This window comes from Salvelinus fontinalis, chromosome 16 (assembly GCF_029448725.1).
Source record: "Salvelinus fontinalis isolate EN_2023a chromosome 16, ASM2944872v1, whole genome shotgun sequence".
Taxonomy (NCBI): Eukaryota; Metazoa; Chordata; class Actinopteri; order Salmoniformes; family Salmonidae; genus Salvelinus; species Salvelinus fontinalis.
In genome coordinates this window covers 13,430,651-13,451,911 of record NC_074680.1, presented here as the reverse complement: position 1 = coordinate 13,451,911, position 21,261 = coordinate 13,430,651, and the positions used below count along the sequence as shown (strand labels likewise).

Here is a 21,261-nt window from a genome sequence, read left to right as displayed (position 1 = left end):
TCCAGTCATGAGCCGCCCTCCAGTCATGAGCCGCCCTCCAGTCATGAGCCGCCCTCCAGTCATGAGCCGCCTTCCAGTCATGAGCCGCCCTCCAGTCATGAGCCGCCCCTCAGCCCGGAGCCGCCCCTCAGCCCGGAGCCGCCCCTCAGCCCGGAGCTGCTCCTCAGTCCGGAGATGCCCTTCAATCCGGAGCTGCCCTTCAGTCCGGAGCTGCCCTTCAGTCCTGAGCTACCTCTCTGTCCTGAGCTACCTCTCTGTCCTGAGCTACCTCTCTGTCCTGAGCTACCTCTCTGTCCTGAGCTACCTCTCTGTCCTGAGCTGTCTCCTCTATCTAGGGGGGACCTTTGTGAAGGTTCCTAGACCAGGGTCGGGGGCGAGGGTTGCCACTCAAAGGACGCTAAGGAGGGGGACAAAGACAATGGTGGAGTGGTGGCCTCGTCCTGCGCCGGAGCCGCCACCGCGGACAGATGCCCACCCAGACCCTCCCCTTGAGTTTTAGGGGTGCGTTCGGAGTCCGCACCTCAGGAGTGGGGTACTGTCACGTCCTGACCATAGTTCTTATGTGTTTTGCTTGTTTTAGTGTTGGTCAAGACGTGAGCTGGGTGGGCATTCTATGTTGTGTGTCTAGTTTGTCTGTTTCTGTGTTCGGCCTAATATGGTTCTCAATCAGAGGCAGCTGTCAATCGTTGTCCCTGATTGAGAATCATATATAGGTGGCTTGTTTTGTGTTGGGGATTTGTGGGTGGTTGTTTCCTGTGTCAGTGTTTGTGCCACACGGGACTGTGACGGTTAGTATGTTTGTTGTTTTGTATTTTGTCTTGTTATAAATCATGGAAACTTACCACGCTGTACATTGGTCCTCCGATCCTTCTCGCCTCTCCTCGTCCGATGAGGAGGACGACAGACTGCCGTTACAATATCGTAATATATTTCTTGTTTTTATTTCATCTTTAGTAGCTCTTATATAAAGCATGCCATGACTATGAAAATGATGTTTTCTGAATCAGGGGAGGATGGACAAAAATGCACAGAATTCGTTAAAAAAAATATTTTGTCGTTTTAAAGTATTTTGTGCTTTCAATCTTCAATAGCTCTTACACAAGCATGCCATGACTATGACAATTATATAATCTGAATTGGGGCGGATGGACCTCATATAGACAGGTGTGTGCCTTTCCTAATCATGCCCAATCAATTGAATTTACCACAGGTGGACTCCAATCAACTTGTAGAAACACTTTAAGGATGATCAATGGAAACAGGATGCACCTGAGCTCAATTTCGAGTCCCATAGCAAAAGGTCTGAATACTTATGTAAATAAGGTATTTCTGTGTTTTATTTGTAATACATTTGCAAAAATGTCTAAAACCCTGTTTTTGCTTTGTCATTATGGGGTATTGTGTGTAGATTGATGAGAAAAAAATGAAATCCATTTTTAGAATAAGGCTGTAACGCAAAAAAATTTGGAAAAAGGGAAGGGGTCTGAATACTTTCCAAATGCACTATGTCCAATATGAAAAGTGTACGTAACATTGTGCAATACAAATGGGTTAATTAACAATGTGATTTAAATTATAAATATAATATAATAACTAATAATATATATAATTATTTTATATTAATATTGTTATTGCTATTATTATTAACAGTAGCATTATACATCATTTTTGTTTATTTGGCCCTCATAACATCATGGCCACCTAATCCTCCCCAGTTTCCAATTGGTTCATTCACCCCCACCCACCCTCCTCTCACCCTGTAACGATTCCCCAGGCCATTGCTGTAAATGAGAATGTGTTCTGATAAAATAAGGGTCAAATACAATTTTAATTAATGATTTGTATTACTTTTGTTACCATAATAACTATCTAGTAATTATTCATTTAATGCTGTTAAGTATATTGTCAATGTTATAATATTAAACGTACTTTGAAAGCCATTAACTATTGACCTTTTTTGATCAATTTGAAGTATGCTAACATTTCCTAATAAAATTTTACGAATTCCGACCATTTGTATAATTTTATATCATAATTTCCACGTAACTTTTATTTTGAATCGAAATCGCCGAGGTCACGTCGTTATTTATTGCTAGGTCTTGCTCATTCTTGGTCACTTCTCAGCGGTATGACATGTACTTTGACACATCACTAACCATTAAAAAAACAGGCACGTATACAGAGACGCTCTCGTGTATGTCGCCCTCTATCGCCCAGGAAGGCAGATGCAACAATAAAAGTGAGCTTTGTTTAAGATCAGCAAAGGTTGACAACCCAACAAATACGCTCACTCCTACAATAATAATCTGTGATATCTATCAGACCTTTGTTGCAGGTTCTCCTCTTTTCAATCTGGGGTTGAGCCTGGAATGTATTTTGAGAGTCCCGCACCGACTGTTGTTAATATGTAAGAGTTTACTGTTCTTGAATGCACCCCAAGGCTGCGAACATTTCACTGCGCAAACCATGGAACAAACGGCATTTGTTTGGACTCTTCTCTGACATTAAACCTATAAAACTCGTACTAATTTGCTCTTCACTCCATTGGGTTTTCCACGTAGGATGTAACAAACTTACTCAGACATAACGCTGATAAACAGCTGTTCATAGTTTATCGTTTTTAATAAAATGTAACTCTTCGTCCTGAGTGTTCGAAACAGCGGCTCGTCTAGGAACGGACAACCAACTCATACTTCCTGTTCTGATGTATGTTTCAACAGCGAATGGAAACGATTACGGAGGGGTTGTGACATGAAATAACAAGGGTTTAACGATAGACAGTACGCTAATACAATATGTTGTTTTCTAGCTTATTCTAAGGAGTCTAAAGCCGTCAAGATGCTTGAGACACCTGGATATCCATTTGAAGAGATAGAATATGAGGATATAGAAGTTGAAGAGGTAAGTGTCGTTTGATAGCTATACATACCAAACCATCAGCCTTCAATGAGTGAGAAAATTAAGACAGGCAGGGGTGAGAGAAATCACACTAGCTAGCCTAGTTGAATGGTAGAGAAGTAGAGTTTTGTGTTCATCCAAGTAACTTGTGAATGCTCATTTCAACTATGGAGCCAAGATACATATTTCAAAACACCAGCTACAGTATCTAGAATGATTTGTAGATTATACAGAAAAGAACGAGACAGACCACCACTCAGAAACATGTAAAATTATAGCCTAGAGGGGAGCCTGTCTGTCCAAGACTCTCAGAAGGGACATAAATGAAAACGCAAGGTCTTCCTTGAAAACATGCTACTGGACTAGAGTTGCAGTGTTTTATGGATGTGTGACATTTGTTTCTCCAGGTTGTTGGCAGAGGAACATTTGGAGTTGTCTTCAAGGCCAAATGGAAAGGCAAAGATGTGGCCATCAAGACCATAGAGAGTGAATCTGAGAGGAAAGCTTTTGTAGTAGAGGTACAGGAACATCCTTGCCTGAAAATACCTTTTTTGTGTGTGTAAGCCTGGTTTTGGGTATAGTGTATTGTTGAAATGAGTTTGTCTTGTTATCACAATAATGTCCATCCAAAAACACTAACATTTATTGACACATTTATATTAGGTAGCAGCAGTCAAATGATATCCAATTACAATGGAAATAAAACTATATATGTATGTATGTATATGTGTATATATATATATGTATATATGTTTAGATGTGTATATATATGTTTAGATGGTGAGATCCATTTCACTTACCCATGTCTCTTCTTCATCCAGCTCCGCCAGCTTTCCAGAGTAAATCACCCAAATATTGTCAAGCTCTATGGTTCATGTCATAATCCAGTAAGTACATTCAGGAAAGTTGTCTTCTTAGTATGATTTGCCTGGTGTTCAACAATATACTGTAGTGTCATTATTCCTTTATTAGTTGTTATTATTATTAGTTATTATTCATTTATTAGGTCTACACTTTTTCATCTATATTAATTTGACACCAGATTTGCAATCCCATACAGTATGCCTACTGTAAGTGTTTTCCCCCTTTTGATCACAATGATTGTAACATTCACATACAGGTCTGTCTTGTTATGGAATACGCTGAAGGTGGCTCTTTATACAATGGTAAGAAATTACTCTTTAACTCTCCATTGTCGGCATATCTATTTATTATGGCCATCGAAATGTTAGCTATTAAAATCAGATCCAACAATAATACATAGGGGTGTCATTGTATGCTGACGACTCAAACGTCCTCTTAAATCTGCAATCTGGATCCTCCACAACCTCAGAGGATCTAGATCATTTTTCCGATCTCTCGGGATTACAGCCAAACTAGGATAAGTGTACCATATTACATATTGGATCGCAAAAAAAATGCTACCTTTACATTACCGTGTAGTTTACCAATAAAATGGTCTGACGGGGATGTGGACACACTCAGTATTCATATCCCTAAAGAAATAAAGGAGCTTACTACAACACATTTCAACAGAAAGTTTGCAAAAATAGATAAGATCTTGCTACCATGGAATGGTAAATACCTATTTGTGGGAAAATCACCCTGATTAATTCTTTTGTCATATCCCAGTTTACCTATTTACAGTGGTGGGAAAAGTACCCAATTGTCATACTTGAGTAAAAGTAAAGATACCTTAATAGAAAATGACTCAAGTAAAAGTGAAAGTCACCCAGTAAAATACTACTTGAGTAAAAGTCTTAAAGTATTTGGTTTTAAATATACTTAAGTATCAAAAGTAAATGTATTTGATAAAATGTACTTAAGTATCAAAAGTAAAAGTATAAATAATTTCAAATTCCTTATATTAAGCAAACCAGATGGCACCATTTTCTTTTTTCATTTTTTAAATTTACGGATAGCCAGGGGCACACTCCAACACTCAAACATCATTTACAAACAAAGCATTTGTGTTTAGTGAGTCCTCCAGATCAGAGGCAGTAGATGACCAGAGATGTTCTCTTGACAAGTGCGTGACTTGGACCATTTTCCTGTCCTGCTAAGCATTCAAAATGTAACGAGTACTTCTGGGTGTCAGGGAAAATGCATGGAGTAAAAAGTACAGTATTTTCTTTAGGAATGTAGTGAAGTAAAAGTAGTAAAAAAATAGTAAAGTACAGATACAAAAAAAACGACTTAAGTAGTACTTGAAAATATTTTCACTTAAGTACTTTACACCACTGCTCAATTGAGAGAATTTCCACACTGCCACGTAGGGCTGCACGATATGGGAAAATCATATAGGACTTGTTTTTAACCAAATGTTGCATTTGCGATTTGACTTGCCAATTAGAGCATAACTGTTGGAATCATGGAAATATAAAGACTAATCCAATTATATAGTTGGAATATAATACTGGGCACTTTGAATACCATGTTGTTTGAGATGACAACACATTAAAATGCCAGGGAGGAGTTATTGTGACAGGGTAGGAAACAAAGTGTTGATAAGTGTTTCCTAGGGGATCCTAAAAGTTTTGGCTACATTGCATGTTTTCTCTTAGCTACTTCATGTAGCTAACATATAATCTGGCTTTGCATATTCCTCTTTGATTTAGAAGATACTGTTGCACAAACAACATGTTGATTTAGGTATACACACACCGTCGCTGGTATTATCTGTCTGTATTAGCTAGCTACGTTTGCTTTTAGTACATTTATTAGCTAGCTAGCTATTAGCATCTCACAAGATTTAGGGCAACGTGCTAAGAAAAGACAAACTAGCTTTTGCTGATGTAAGAAACACAAACTAATGGTGTCAGTATAGAATGCTAGTGGATTTATATTAAGAAGCAAAGTGATAAAAGCATTGTTGTCATCAACATTGTTGTATGTGCTGCGTTGACTGCAAGTGTCTCGTGGTTGAGGAACATCAAATGCGTTCCTTGAGTGACAGGGGGCGTGGCTTGGTCTGTGTGGAAAGTGGCACGGAGAGAAAGAGCGGAGAGAGATGACTCAAGTAGCGAAGTAAACTATAAAAATTGACATTACACATGGCGTATCATATTTAACAAACCAAACATTCAAATACCGGTATAGAAAGTAAAGTAAAAACCCAAACCGGTACCTGCATCAATTACCGGTACAATATTTTCTTTGGGAATGTAGTGAAGTAAAAGTTGTCAAAAATATAAATAGTAAAGTAAAGTACAGATACCTCAAAAAACAACTTAAGTAGTACTTTCAAGTATTTTTACTTGAGTACTTTACACCACTGCCTATTTTTTATTTTTTATTGTTTTCCCCCCCATTTTTCCCCAATTTTCGTGGTATCCAATCGCTAGTAATTACTATCTTGTCTCATCGCTACAACTCCCGTACGGGCTCGGGAGAGACGAAGGTCGAAAGCCATGCGTCCTCCGAAGCACAACCCAACCAAGCCGCACTGCTTCTTAACACAGCGCACCTCCAACCCGGAAGCCAGCCGCACCAATGTGTCGGAGGAAACACCGTGTACCTGGCCCCCTTGGTTAGCGCGCACTGCGCCCGGCCCGCCACAGGAGTCGCTGGAGCGCGATGAGACAAGGATATCCCTACGGCCAAACCCTCCCTAACCCGGACGACGCTATGCCAATTGTGCGTCGCCCCACGGACCTCCCGGTCGCGGCCAGCTGCGACAGAGCCTGGGCGCGAACCCAGACACTGCCTATTTTCTATTGGCCCTGCCTATGCCAAACTATTTGTCTTTTAAATTATTTAAAAAAAAAATATTTACCTTTATTTGGAATGGCAAGCCAGACAAAATTAAACGTGCATACTTATATAATGAATATGAGTTCGGGAGGGCTAAAATTAGTAAATATTAAAGCATTACATTTTTCACTAAAATTATCAGTATTACAAAAGATATACTTAAACCCAAACTGGATCTCCAGTAGATTAGTAAGAATGGCTCATCCCTTGTTCAAAAATGGCCTTTTTCCATTTATCCAGATTACAACCTCTCACTTTCAGTTAAATGAAAATGGACGCTCTTTGAAAATATCGCCCTTTCCAAAACAAGCCATACAAAGCTGGTTGCAATTTCAGTTTTATCCTCCAGAAAAGACAGAACAAATATTCCAATAAATAATATGGTTAAATTCAAATATACGGCGTAGTTATGCCACATGTGCAGCTCACAAACATATATGGAAATGTTTACTCTGTCCAAAATTACAACCAACTGATAAAAGCAGTACTACAAAAATGGAGGAGGCAAGTGGAATGGGGAGAAGGTAGAGAACCTTTTTTTTTTGCCCTTTATTGAAGACCAAAATTGGCCCCCAAAAAGTGTCATAAATAAATAAAACAATTGACTGTGTTGTGTCTGTCCATTCCCAGTGCTGCATGGAGCTGAGCCCCTGCCCCAGTACAGTGCATCCCATGCTATGAGCTGGTGTCTGCAGTGTGCTCAGGGGGTCTCCTATCTCCATGGCATGAAACCCAAGGCCCTCATTCACAGAGATCTCAAACCACCCAAGTATGACCCTTTTGTGTGTGCTGTTCCTAAACTGTCTGTTTTAGGGTTGCAAAATTCTGGAAACATTCCCAAATGTTCACAGTTTTCCTAAATATTCCTGGAAGTACGGGGGAATAAGCAGGAACTTTGGGAATCCTCCAACCAGGATTTCTGGAAAATGGGGGAATTGTGGGAAAGTTACCAGAATTTCATAAACACAAGTCTGTTTACAGTACTTACATATTTAATGAAGTTGTTGCACTCTCTGAACCTAAACCATAGACATTTGTTTCAGTCTGCTACTTGTACAGGGGGGCACAGTGTTGAAGATCTGTGACTTTGGGACAGCCTGTGACATTCAGACACACATGACCAACAACAAAGGAAGTGCAGCCTGGATGGCACCAGAAGTGTTTGAAGGCATGTATCCTATAGCAAGGAGCTTTCCTCCTTTCATTCAAAAGCGAAAGACGAAAATGGTCTGAGCACCAATTCTCTCTGTGTCACCAATAGAACAATCTAGGGTCTCAGTCTAACCTGTATTCCTTCACTCACCTATATTTCTCTCTATGACTCTGTTGTCCAGGCAGTAACTACAGTGAAAAGTGTGATGTGTTCAGCTGGGGTATCATCCTGTGGGAGGTGATCACTCGCAGGAAGCCCTTTGATGAGATCGGAGGATCGGCCTTCTGCATCATGTGGGCCGTGCACAGAGGTGAGAGGTCACAGAGCCATAGACTCTTAGTGAAGTTACATACATACATACACACAGAGGAATAAATCCGAAAGAGAAAAATGTACAGTATCAGTCAAAGGTTTGGACACACCTACTCATTCAAGGGTTTTTCTTTATTTTTTAAAACAATTTTCTACATTGTAAAATAATAGTAAAGACATCAAAACTATGAAATAACACATATGGAATCATGTAGTAACCAAAAAAAATAAATAAAACGTGTTAAATCAAAATATATTTTATATTTGAGATTCATCAAAGTAGCCACCCTTTGCCTTGATGACAGCTTTGCACACTCTTGGCATTCTCTCAACCAGCTTCATGAGGTAGTCACCTGGAATGCATTTCAATTAACAGGTGTGGAATTTCTTTCCTTAAGGCGTTTGAGCCAATCAGTTGTGTTGTGACAAGGTAGGGGTGATATACAGAAGATAGCCCTATTTGGTAAAATACCTTGTCCATATTATGGCAAGAACAGCTCAAATAAGCAAATAGAATCGACAGTCATTACTTTAAGACATGAAGGTCAGTCAATCCGGAAAATTTAAATCACTTTTTTTTAAAGGGAACTTTTTTGGTTCCTACCTGATTCTATATGTGTTATTTCATAGATTTGATGTCTTCACTACTATTCTACAATGTAGAAAATAGTAAAAATAAAGGAGAAACCCTTGAATGAGTAGATGTGTCCAAACCTTTGACTGGTACTCTGTGTAGTGAGGTGGAATATACACTACTGTTGAAAAGTTTGAGGTCACAAATTTGTTGTCCATTAAAGTAACATCAAAATGTTGTAAATGACTATTGTAGCTGGAAACGGCAGATTTTTTTTAATGGAATATCTACATAGGCGTACAGAGGCCCATTATCAACAACAATCACTCCTGTTGTTCCAATGGCACATTGTGTTAGCTAATCCAAGTGTATCATTTTAAAACGCTAATTGATCATTAGAAAACCCTTTTGCAATTATGTTAGCACAGCTGAAAACTGTTCTGATTTAAAGAAGCAACAAAACTGTCCTTCTTTAGACTAGTTGAGTATCTGGAGCATCAGCATTTGTGGGTTAGATTACAGGCTAAAAATGGCCAGAAACAAATAACTTTCTCCTGAAACTCGTCAGTCTTTTCTTGTTCAGAGAAATGAAGGCTATTCCCTGCGAAAAATTGCCAAGAAACTGAAGATCTCGTACAACGCTCGTACACAGCGTTGTACGAGATCTTCAGTTTCTTGGCAACGAGTTTCAGGAGAAACCTTCACAGAAGGGAGTAGCTGGCTCTAACCAGAAAAGCTGGTTAGCTGGCTCTAACCAGAAAAGAAAAAGGAGTGGGAGGCCCCAGTGCACAACTGAGCAAGAGGACATGTACATTAGAGTGTCTAGTTTGAGAAGCAGACGCCTCACAAGTCCTCAACTGGCAGCTTCATTAAATAGTACCCGCAAAACACCAGTCTCAACGTTAAGAGTAAAGAGGCGACTCCAGGATGCTGGTTTTCTAGGCAGAGTTGCAAAGAATAAACCATATCTCAGACTGGCCAATAAAAATTCAATATTAAGATGGGCAAAAGAACACAGACATTGGACAGAGGAAGATTGGAAAACAGTGTTATGGACAGACTAATCTAAGTTTGAGGTGTTCGGATCACAAAGAAGAACATTCGTGAGACACGCAGAAAAAAATGAAGGCAATGTGATGGTCTGGTGGTGGTGAAGTGGGAGATTTGTACAGGGTAAAGGGGATCTTGAAGATGGAAGGCAATCACTCCATTTTGCAACGCCATGCCATACCCTGTGGACGGCCCTTAATTGGAGCCAATTTCCTCCTACAACAGGACAATGACCCAAAGCACAACTCCAAACTATGCAAGAACTATTTAGGGAAGAAGCAGTCAGCTGGTATTCTGTCTGTAATGGAGTGGCCAGCACAGTCACCGGATCTCAACCCTATTGAGTTTGACCATATGGTACGTAAGAAGTGCCCATCAAGCCAATCCAACTTGTGAGAGGTGCTTCAGGAAGCATGGGGTGAAATCTTTTCAGATTTCCTCAACAAATTGACAACTAGAATGCCAAAGGTCTGCAAGGCTGTAATTTCTGCAAATGGAGGATTCTTTGACGAAAGCAAAGTTTGAAGGACACAATTATTATTTCAAATAAAAATCATTATTTATAACCGTGTCAACGTCTTGACTATATTTACTATTCATTTTGCTGCTCATTTCATGTATGTTTTCATGGAAAACAAGGACATTTCTAAGTGACCCCAAATTTTTCAACGGTAGTGTAGGTTTGAAGAAAACCTCACCTATTTGTTAAATGAAGGAAAGAAGGTGAGTAGAGGAAGCCACTTTAGACTGACATTCCTCCACTGACACGTTAGTCTCCTGTATGTGTCCTCAGGTACTCGCCCACCCCTGATAAAGGACCTCCCGGAGCCCATTGAGGGCCTGATGACACACTGCTGGGACAAAGACCCTGCCCAGAGGCCCTCCATGGAGGAGGTCAGAAACACCATGGCAAGCCTCATGAAGGTACAGTACTGGAAAACCCCACAGACCCATGTTCTCAGAATGTCACACTCACAACTCTAATAATAACCCATATATGTTAGCAATACCTGCAATTTCAAGACTTCACTCTTAGGGGGGAATTCAGACCCAAGTTACACACGGAAATTGAACTTTATTCCCTTTTCTCTGAGTATTCTGACCTTGAACTTAAGTATGAGGAAACACAGCCAGCTATATGTTTGGGGTGGAGGTCATAGAAATGTAGGTGTGGCAAACGTGTGTCTACAGGAAATCATGGATAAGGTCGAGCACCTGTCGTTTCCAAGTGGAAAAGCATTGACTATTTCCAATAGAAATAACACCATTCTCCATGCACTGAAATGTATAAACTGATAAGAGCTTGGTTAATTATTTATCCGTTTGGAGAAAGGGATTATAACTAGGCCTACAAATGGCAATTGTAGTAGGCTGTAAATAACTGTGCCTTTATTCACAATTGTTATTGTATGTCCTCATAATTTGAGGGGATGAAAGCGCCTAACCTACCGAGTAGATTTAAGCACTCTAGAATGTTTTAATTATATGCCCGGGCTTTTCTCCGTTTTTTTAAACAATTTGTATCATATACAGTGCCTTCAGACAGTATTCACACCTCTTGACTTTCCACATTTTGTTGTGTTACAGCCTGAATTTAAATGGATTAAATTGAGATTTTTTTGCCACTGGCCTACACACAATTGTGTTTTTCGAAATGTTTACAAATTAATTACAAATGAAAAGCTGAAATAGAGTCAATAAGTATTCAACCCCTTTATTATAGCAAAACTGACATTCTGACAAGACTGACAAGACTGACAAGTCACATAATAAGTTGCAATGTGTGCATAATAGTGTTTAACATGATTTTGGAATGACTACCTCATCTCTGTACCCCACACATACAATTATCTGATAGGTCCCTCAGTCGAGCAGTGATTTCAAACACAGATTCAACCACAAAGACCAGGGAGGTTTTCCAATGCCTCTCAAAGAAGGGCACCTATTGATAGATGGGTAAAAAAAAGTGTTATGTTTGGGGCAAATCCAATACAACACATTACTGAGTACAACTCTATATTTTCATGTATAGAGTTATGTTATGAGTATGCTTGTAATCGTTAAGGACTGAGGAGTTTTCAGGAGAAAAAAGGCACAGGCAGAATCCTAAAGGAAAACCTGGTTCAGTCTGCTTTCCACCAGACACTGGGAGATGAATTCACCTTAAAAAAACAGGCCAAATCTACATTGGAGTTGCTTAGCAAGAAGACAGTGAATGTGGCTGTTAAATCTGCTTGAAAATCTATAGCAAGATGGGAAAATGGTTGTCTAGTATTGATCTACAACCAATTTGACAGAGCTTGAAGAATGTTGAAAAGAATCATTTGTAAATTTTGCACCACACAATCCAAGTTTGGAAAGCGCTTAGAGCCTTACCCAGAAAGACTCATAGTTTTTATCGCTGCCAACGGTGATTCTAACATGTATTGACTCAGGGGGTTGAATATTTATCTAATCAAGATATATTTTTTCTTCTAGTTTGGCATTAGAGTATTTTAGGTCGTTTACAAAAAATGACAATTGTAACACAATAAAATGTGAAAAAAGTCACGGGGTGCGAATACTTTCTGAAGCCACTGTATATAGATGGCTTTCTGTAATTGATCCCTAACGTTCTGAACCCGTTCTCTCTATATATTATATTGAGTCTGTTGAGAAAATTCGAATGAAAGATGCACCGTATTTAAAGGGATGGCTTTAGATACATTTTTATAAACTCCATGAGGAAATCTGTTGGACAGCAAGTGGGAGGGTTTTTCAGCGATTTAATGGCATTTATTCAGAGCACATAGAGCTCGTTGCGCACCTGCATAAGGTAAGTCTGAATACCAAATACTGAGAAGTGCTTCAATCAAAACGCATTGAAAGGGCGCATACATTTCTGACTGAAGTCTGAATCGGGCCCTTAGTTATTAAGAAATGGTGTCTTTGTTCCACAGTTTGAGTGTTTGATTTTATATCTACATTGAACAAAAATATACAGTTGAAGTCAGAAATTTACGTACACTTAGGTTGGAGTCCTTAAAACTATTTTTTCAACCACTCCAGAAATTTCTTGATAACAAACTATAGTTTTGGCAAGTCGGTTAGGACAATTACTTTGTGCATGACACAAGTAATTTTTCCAACAATTGTTTACAGACAGATTATTTCACTTAATTCACTATATCACAATTCCAGTGGGTCAGAAGTTTGCATACACTGAGTTGACTGTGCCTTTAAACAGCTTGGAAAATTCCAGAAAATTATGTCTTGGCTTTAGAAGCTTCTGATAGGCTAATTGACATCATTTGAGTCAATTGGAGGTATTTCAAGGCCTACCTTCAAACTCAGTGCCTCTTTGCTTGACATCATGGGAAAATGAAATCAGCCAAGACCTCAGAAAATAAATTGTACACCGCCACAAGTCTGGTTCATCCTTGGGAGCAATTTCCAAACGCCTGAAGGTACAACGTTCATCTGTACAAACAATAGTACACAAGTATAAACACCATGGGACCACGTAGCCATCATACCGCTCAGGAAGGAGATGTGTTCTGTCTCCTACAGATGAATGTACTTTGGTGCGAAAAGTGCAAATCAATCCCAGAACAACAGCAAAGGACCTTGTGAAGATGCTAGAGGAAACTGGTACAAAAGTATCTATATCCACAGTAAAACAAGTCCTATATCGACATAACCTGAAAGGCCACTCAGCAAGGAAGAAGCCACTGCTCCAAAACCAACATAAAGAATCCAGACTACAGTTCGCAACTGCACATGGGGACAAACATCGTACTTTTTTGAGAAATGTCCTCTGGTCTGATGAAACAAAAATAGAACTGTTTGACCATAATGACCATCGTTATGTTTGGAAGAAAAAGGGGGAGGCTTGTAAGCTGAAGAACACCATCCCAACTGTAAAGCACGGGGGGTTGTAGCATTATGTTGTTGGGGTGCTTTGCTGCAGGAGGGACTGGTGCACTTCACAAAATAGATGGCATCATGAGGGAGGAAAAAGCCACATCTCAATGACATTAGTCAGGAAGTTAAAGCTTGGTCGCAAATGTGTCTTCCAAATGGACAATGACCCCAAGCACACTTCCAAAGTTGTGGGAAAATGGCTTAAGAACAACAAAGTCAAGGTATTGGAGTGGCCATCACAAAGCCCTGACCTCAATCCCATAGAACATTTTTGGGCAGAACTGAAAAAGCGTGTGCGAGCAAGGAGGCCTACAAACCTGACTCATTTACACCAGCTCTGTCGGGAGGAATGGGCCAAAATTCACCCAACTTATTGTGGGAAGCCTGTGGAAGGCTACCTGAAACGTTTGACCCAAGTTAAACCATTTAAAGGCAATGCTACCAAATATTAATTGAGTGTATGTAAACTTCTGACCCACTGGGAATGTGATGAAAGAAATAGAAGATGAAATAAATAATTTTCTCTACTATTATTCTGACATTTCACCTTCTTAAAATAAAGTGGTGATCCTAACTGACCTAAGACAGGGAATTTTTACTAGGATTAAATGTCAGGAATTGTGAAACTGAGTTTAAATGTATTTGGCTAAGGTGTATGTAAACTTCCGACTTCAACTGTAAATGCAACATTGAAGGAGTTGGTCTCATATTTTATGAGCTGAAATAAAATATCCCAGAAATATTCCATACGCACCAAAAGCTTCTTTCTCTCAAATTCTGTGCACACATTTGTAAACATCCCTGTTGGTGAGCAGTTCACCTTTGCCAATCCATCCACCTGACAGGTGTGGCATATAAAGAAGCTGATTAAACAGCATGATCATTACACAGGTGCACCTTGTGATGTGGACAATAAAAGGCCTCTAAAATATGCAATTTTGTCACACAACACAATCCCACAGATGTCTCAAGTTTTGAGGGAGTGTGCAATTGGCATGCTAACTGCAGGAATGTACACCATAGATTTTGCCAGAGAATTGAATGTTAATTTCTCTACAATAAGCCGCCTCCAACGTTGTTTTTAATAATTTGGCAGTACATCCAACTGGTCTCTCAACCGCTGACCATGTGTAACCATGTCAGCCCAGGATCTCCACATCCAGCTTCCTCACCTGCGGGATTGTCTGGGACCGGCATAAGCTATGGATAATGAACATAATTGCATTTTATTGATGGCAATTTGATTGCACAGAGATACCGTGACGAGACCCTGAGGCCCATTGTCGTGCCATTCAACCGCCGCCATCACCTCATGTTTCAGCATGATAATGCACGGCCCCATGTCACTAGGATCTGTACACAATTCCTGGAAGATGAAAATGTCCCAGTTTTTCCATGGCCTGCATACTCACCAGACATGTCACCCATTGAGCATGTTTGGGATGCTCTGGATCGACGTCTACGACAGCGTGTTCCAGTTCCCGTCAATATCCAGCATCTTCGCACAGCCATTGAAGAGGAATGGAACAACATTCAACAGGCCACAATCAACAGCCTGAACAACTCTATGCAAAGGAGACGTGTCGTGCTGCATGAGGAAACTGGTGGTCACACCAGATAGACTGGTTTTCTGATCCACGCCCCTAAAAAAAAAAGTTTTTATAATTGTATCTGTGACCAACAGATGCATATCTGTATTCCCAGTCAAGTTAAACTAATTTACCTCAGTAAAATCTTAGAAATTGTTGCATGTTGCGTTTTTATATTTTGTTCAGTATACAATTCCTGTAAGCATTGTGCATTGCACTCTTCCTCCCATGTGTCTGCAGTACTTCCCAGGGTCTGATGAGCCTCTTCAGTATCCCCACCAGTGTCCAAGCAACAGCAGGAGTGGCTCCTCCTCAGCCACAAGCACAGGTGAGTTCCATAGATTTAGATACGCTTTGAAAGTTTATGGATTATATAAACATTTGGAGACAAGTAACACTTTATCTTGTATTAACATTATGAGTAATTGCTTTGGAAATGCATATTAATGAAGTTCAGAAGTTGCTGTTATTACAGAAGTTTCTGGAAAAACATTTTAAAAAGCCATCTTCTCTTCTGTAGGTTCCAATGCAGACAACACTATCAACAGCTACAGATCCGAAAGCAACATGGAGCATGGAACAAACTGTCAAGAGAGAGATGACACCCTGAAAAACGAAAAATTTCCACTTCAGTTCAAACCATCAAAGGTGATGCATTTATAAACTCAGCAAAAAAAGAAACGTCAACTGTGTTTATTTTCAGCAAACTTAACATGTATAAATATTTGAATGAACATAAGATTCAACAACTGAGACATAAACTGAACAAGTTCCACAGACATGTGACAAACAGAAATGGAATAATGTGTCCCTGAACAAAGGGGGGGTCAAAATCAAAAGTAACAGTCAGTATCTGGTGTGGCCACCAGCTGCATTAAGTACTGCAGTGCATCTCCTCATGGACTGCACCAGATTTGCCAGTTCTTGCTATGAGATGTTACCCCACTCTTCCACCAAGGCACTCGCAAGTTCCCGGACATTTCTGGGTGAATGGCCCTAGCCCTCACCCTTCGATCCAACAGGTCCCAGACGTGCTCAACGGGATTGAGATCCAGGCTCTTTGCTGGCCATGGCAGAACACTGACATTCCTGTCTTGCAGGAAATCACTCACAGAACGAGCAGTATGGCTGGTGGCATTGTCATGCTGGAGGGTCATGTCAGCCTGCAGGAAGGGTACCACATGAGGTAGGAGGATGTCTTCCCTGTAACGCATAGTGTTGAGATTGCAGGCAATGACAACAAGCTCAGTCCAATGATGCTGTGACACACCGCCCCAGACCATGACGGACCCTCCACCTCCAAATCGATCCCGCTCCAGAGTACAGGCCTCGGTGTAACGCTCATTCCTCGACGATAAACGCGAATCCGACCATCACCCCTGGTGAGACCAAACCGTGACTCGTCAGTGAAGAGCACTTCTTGCCAGTCTTGTCTGGTCCAGCGACGGTGGCTTTGTGCCCATAGGTGACGTTGTTGCCGGTGATGTCTGGTGAGGACCTGCCTTACAACAGGCCTACAAGCCTTTAGTCCAGCCTCTCTCAGCCTATTGCGGACAGTCTGAGCACTGATGGAGTGATTGTGCATTCTTGGTGTAACTCGGGCAGTTGTTGTTGCCATCCTGTACCTGTCCCGCAGGTGTGATGTTCGGATGTACCGATCCTGTGCAGGTGTTGTTACACGTGGTCTGCCACTGCGAGGATGATCAGCTGTCCGTCCTGTCTCCCTGTAGCGTTGTCTTAGACGTCTCACAGTACGGACATTGCAATTTATTGCCCTGGCCACATCTGCAGTCCTCATGCCTCCTTGAAGCATGCCTAAGGCACGTTCACGCAGTTGAGCAGGGACCCTGGGCGTCTTTCTTTTTGTGTTTTTCAGAGTCAGTAGAAAGGCCTCTATAGTGTATTAAGTTTTCATAACTGTGACCTTAATTGCCTACCGTCTGTAAGCTGTTAGTGTCTTAATTACCGTTCCACAGGTTCATTAATTGTTTATGGTTAATTGAACAAGCATGGGAAACAGTGTTTAAACCCTTTACAATGAAGATCTGTGAAGTTATTTGGATTTATTTGGATTTTTACGAATTATCTTTAAAAGACAGGCTCCTGAAAAAGGGACGTTTCTTTTTGTTTAGTTATCGCAAAAGCTCAAGTAATAACTCACCCCATCCATGTTCATGCTGTTCATGTTCTTTCTCAGGGGGGAACATTACGCCCCAGCCTGCCCCTATCCAGAGGGCCTAGTATGGAGAGCCTGCCTGAGCGTACCCAGAGCCCTGCCCCCACTGAGGTCAAAGGGCAATGTGCTGGCCAGTCAGGGCCAGAGCTGAGAGCACCTATCAGTCCCACAGGTATGGGCCCTATTTAGTATTGGTTGAAACAATAGAGCTAGTTTACCAAAGATTGTAAATGCATGGAACCTACTGTATTTCTGACACTTTCACTACAGTGTTCACCAGGGGGCAGTACCATACAACATACATTATATGCTCACCATTATGTTTTCTATGTCCTCAGATATTAATGGTTTGGACAGCTCCATCCCCATGGCTTATCTGACACTAGATCACCAGCTGCAGGTACTGTTCTTTCTCCATTCATCCTCAATCCTGACTGATGCTAAATCCTCATACTGATAACCAACTAGCAATGTTTTACATACTTACATCTCAATAGCCTACTCACTGCACTGTTTGGATTTCATGTGTCCTCCACTTCAAATATGAAATTTGTTTAAAAAGTGAAGTACTGTTCATTATAAGAATGTATGTGTAAATTGTAAGTGCATGATGGTGATGTGTGTATTCCTGGGTTGGGTTTAGCCCCTGGCCCCATTCTCAAACTCCAAAGAGTCCATGGCTGTGTTTGAGCAGCACTGCAGAATGGCCCAGGAGTACCTGAAAGTGGAGACTGAAATTGCCCTACTCACCCAGAGAAAGTAAGTCACATATGAGCCCAGCATTCCCTATGCGGAAGATGTTTGTCCAATATGTACAAACTGTACTGAAGATGGCACTGCAATCTGGTGTTATGTCTAATGAATTACTGTTGAAGATTTCTATTTGTTGTCATACCAGTTACTCTTAACATGAATAAATTCATTAGAATTAAATCTAATAACATTGTTTCATGTACAGAATATTGTAGTATTTTACTGTATGTAGTAATTAGTTGTAGAGTGACCAGTGAATGTAGGCTGCCTAAATGCTAAACATGTTCTCTCTCCCTTTGTCGTGGTGCTGTGTAGGAAGGAGTTAATCTCTGAGCTAGACCAGGATGAAAGGGAGCAGCAAAATACGTCTCGTCTGGTTCAGGAGCACAACAAACTGTTGGACGAGAACAAGAGCCTCTCCACCTACTTCCACATTTGTAAGAACAAGCTGGAGCGGATTCAGAGTCAGCAACAACAGAAGAGTTAGAATGCCTCTTGATGTGTGCTTGTTGCCCCAGAACTGTCCTCAGATCATCAGCAGCCAAATAGACTGTCAAGGGGCCATTTTGTGATGTCTTCTCTGTAGACCCTCAACTGTTTTGGGATTTGCAGCCAAATATACCTGCCATATTTGTGATGACTGCTTCATATTTCTCATCAACTGTTTTCAGATTAGCAGCCCAAGAGACTGGCCATTTAGTGAACTCTTTCCTGTTGCTCTTAAGCTGTTCCTGGATCAGTGGCCAAAGCGGAAGGCCATGTCATTATGAATGCTTTGTAGATCCTCAACTGATCCACAGTCAGCAGCAGACTGCACAAAGCATATCTCCCCTCAGATTCCCCAATGCGCTGTACAGCAACAACATACTCCACCTGTCTCAATCCAGAGCTGCGTTCAGTACAACAATGTTGCGAAATGTTGTGCAAGACCTATTAAGAACAGCTAAGTTAATTTACATGCATGTTTTCGGAAAGACGTCATTCTATTCTGCCAGAGGTACACTGGACTAGTTGAACAAGGAAAGTCTGGAGGCCCTGTAAAGTCATCTCCTACAGTAGTTATTGACATCCAGAGGAAAATGCAGTTGCCCCTAGAGACTGATCTTGGTGCAGTTTAGTACCCCCCCTCCCTCTCACCATTGTGCCTAAGGGCAACTTCTGCCCATAGCTCGACATCCAGGAATTATCAGAAAGGCTTTGTAGAAAATGATTGATGTTGTGAAGGGGGGTGACTTGCAGTAACACCTCAGATGACTTGAGGTGTTTCCTGTCTTGTAGCAGATGACTGTCACTATACCCTCCCCAGGACTGTTCTAGAGGTGCTAGTTGTAAAAGAAGTGACTCAGCTTGTTTTCACCGTCTGACTCTGGCCTCTCTGTGACAGCTAACTTGGTATGGAGATGACAAATAGATGACTAAGTTGTGTTTTTAAATGTTTATGCTCATTCTTATATCTGTATTCCCTTTTTACGTACACAGAGTAAACAAAACATTAGGAACACCTTCATAATATTGCATTGCACACCCTTTTGCCCTCAGAACAGCCTCAGTTTGTCAGGGCATGGACTCTACAAGGTGTCGAAGGTGTTCCACTGGGATGCTGGCCCATGTTGATTCCAATGTTGGCTGGATGTCCTTTGGGTGGTGGACCATTCTTGATATACACAGGAAACTGTTGAGTGTGAATAACTCAGCAGCGTTGCAGTTCTTGACACACTCAAACCGGTGCACCTGGCACTTACTACCATACCCCGTTCAATGGCACGTAAATATTTTTTCTTGCCCATTCACCCTCTGAATGGCACACATACACAATCCGTGTCTCAATTGTCTCAAGGCTTAAAAATCTTTCTTTAACCTGTCTCCTCCCCTTCATCTACACTGATTGAAGTGGATTTAACAGGTGACAACAATAAGGGATCATAGCTTTCACCTGGATTCACCTGGTCAGTCTATGTCATGGAAAGGGCAGGTGTTCCTAATGTTTTGCACTCTCAATGTTAATGCAGTGGCTCCTTGAGAAGCAATGACAATATTTCAAAAGGATCTTTGTTTTTATTAATTTTATGTAGCCTGTTTTTTGAGGTCTTTTTCAAGTCTATCTGCCTTAGATGTTTTCGATATGTTTTCTCATAGAATACCACCACCACGTAGTCCACTCAGTATTAGTGTTTATATTTTGTCAAATATTTCACTTTTGTATTCACTCCTAAATGTGTATGTGCTGGTTGTGGACTTGGAGTTTGGTCTTGTTCCAGTACGTCCACAAATGTGTTATACACTTGTTTGCTTGATTTGCCCTCTGTGTGCGTGTGTGTTCACAGGTTGCCTTAGGTTATATCTCACTATGTATTGTATTTTTCTAAATAGCGTTTTGACTTGCAAAATCGGAAAGGTTGTCAATGCACTTTTGAATGTATATCTTAAGAACTTCAAAAGTACTGAAATAAAAAAGTGAATGCACACAGGAAAAGGCTGCTTTTACATTCTTGGTATAAAGGAATTCATGATTGAATATAATATAATCTGTTGCCCTAGCATATCTTTTTGATTTCATCTGCACTCTGTGTGTCACTTGGCAGTTCTGAAACGCCTGTATGCTTGAGTGCATAAAACATTTCCTATTATCTATGTTTTCAATGGTTTGATATATTCTTAGAAAAATATTTATTTAGTATTGTTGGGAAGTAGAATAATATCAGCATAAATGTCCTTCATTTCAATTGACTTCTTCCCCCCTTTTTGTAAATTGGTGACACCCTTTGAGCACAGTTTTTTTTGTTGTATATCCTTTATTTAAACATTGTGCTTGGTCATGCGTTTATGCATACCAAATCATTTTGGTAGCCCCTCTTCAAGATAAACTTATGTGCATATGGCCATTTGCATGCTCATCAAACGTACTGAATAAAGTCATAAACTCCTTTACATCTATATGAAGCATATGAGTAAGGTATGGAACAAATCTGAAACAATTTTTATGTTTCTGAAGTATGTTTTGTCTCCCAGTTGAAACAGTGTGATGACAAAGGGCTTGCTCAGTCCTGACAGAGGGGGTTTGCTTTGTCTGCAGTGCAGTGGGGATATGATGGCTAAATCA

General features: G+C 40.6%; 1 protein-coding gene across 1 annotated transcript; it reads left to right on the top strand.

The window, feature by feature from the left end:
• The first annotated feature begins 2,438 nt into the window (after positions 1-2,438).
• LOC129812668 (mitogen-activated protein kinase kinase kinase 7-like) lies at positions 2,439-20,634 on the top strand. Its single transcript, XM_055864428.1, has 15 exons — positions 2,439-2,706; positions 2,810-2,901; positions 3,306-3,416; positions 3,720-3,785; positions 4,019-4,064; positions 7,282-7,420; positions 7,695-7,823; positions 7,990-8,114; positions 10,534-10,664; positions 15,473-15,560; positions 15,753-15,880; positions 17,430-17,580; positions 17,747-17,808; positions 18,052-18,167; positions 18,477-20,634. The coding sequence occupies exons 2-15, from the start codon at positions 2,839-2,841 to the stop codon at positions 18,646-18,648; spliced, it is 1,527 nt and encodes a 508-aa protein (XP_055720403.1). The 5' UTR covers positions 2,439-2,706; positions 2,810-2,838; the 3' UTR covers positions 18,649-20,634.
• Positions 20,635-21,261: the final 627 nt, after the last annotated feature.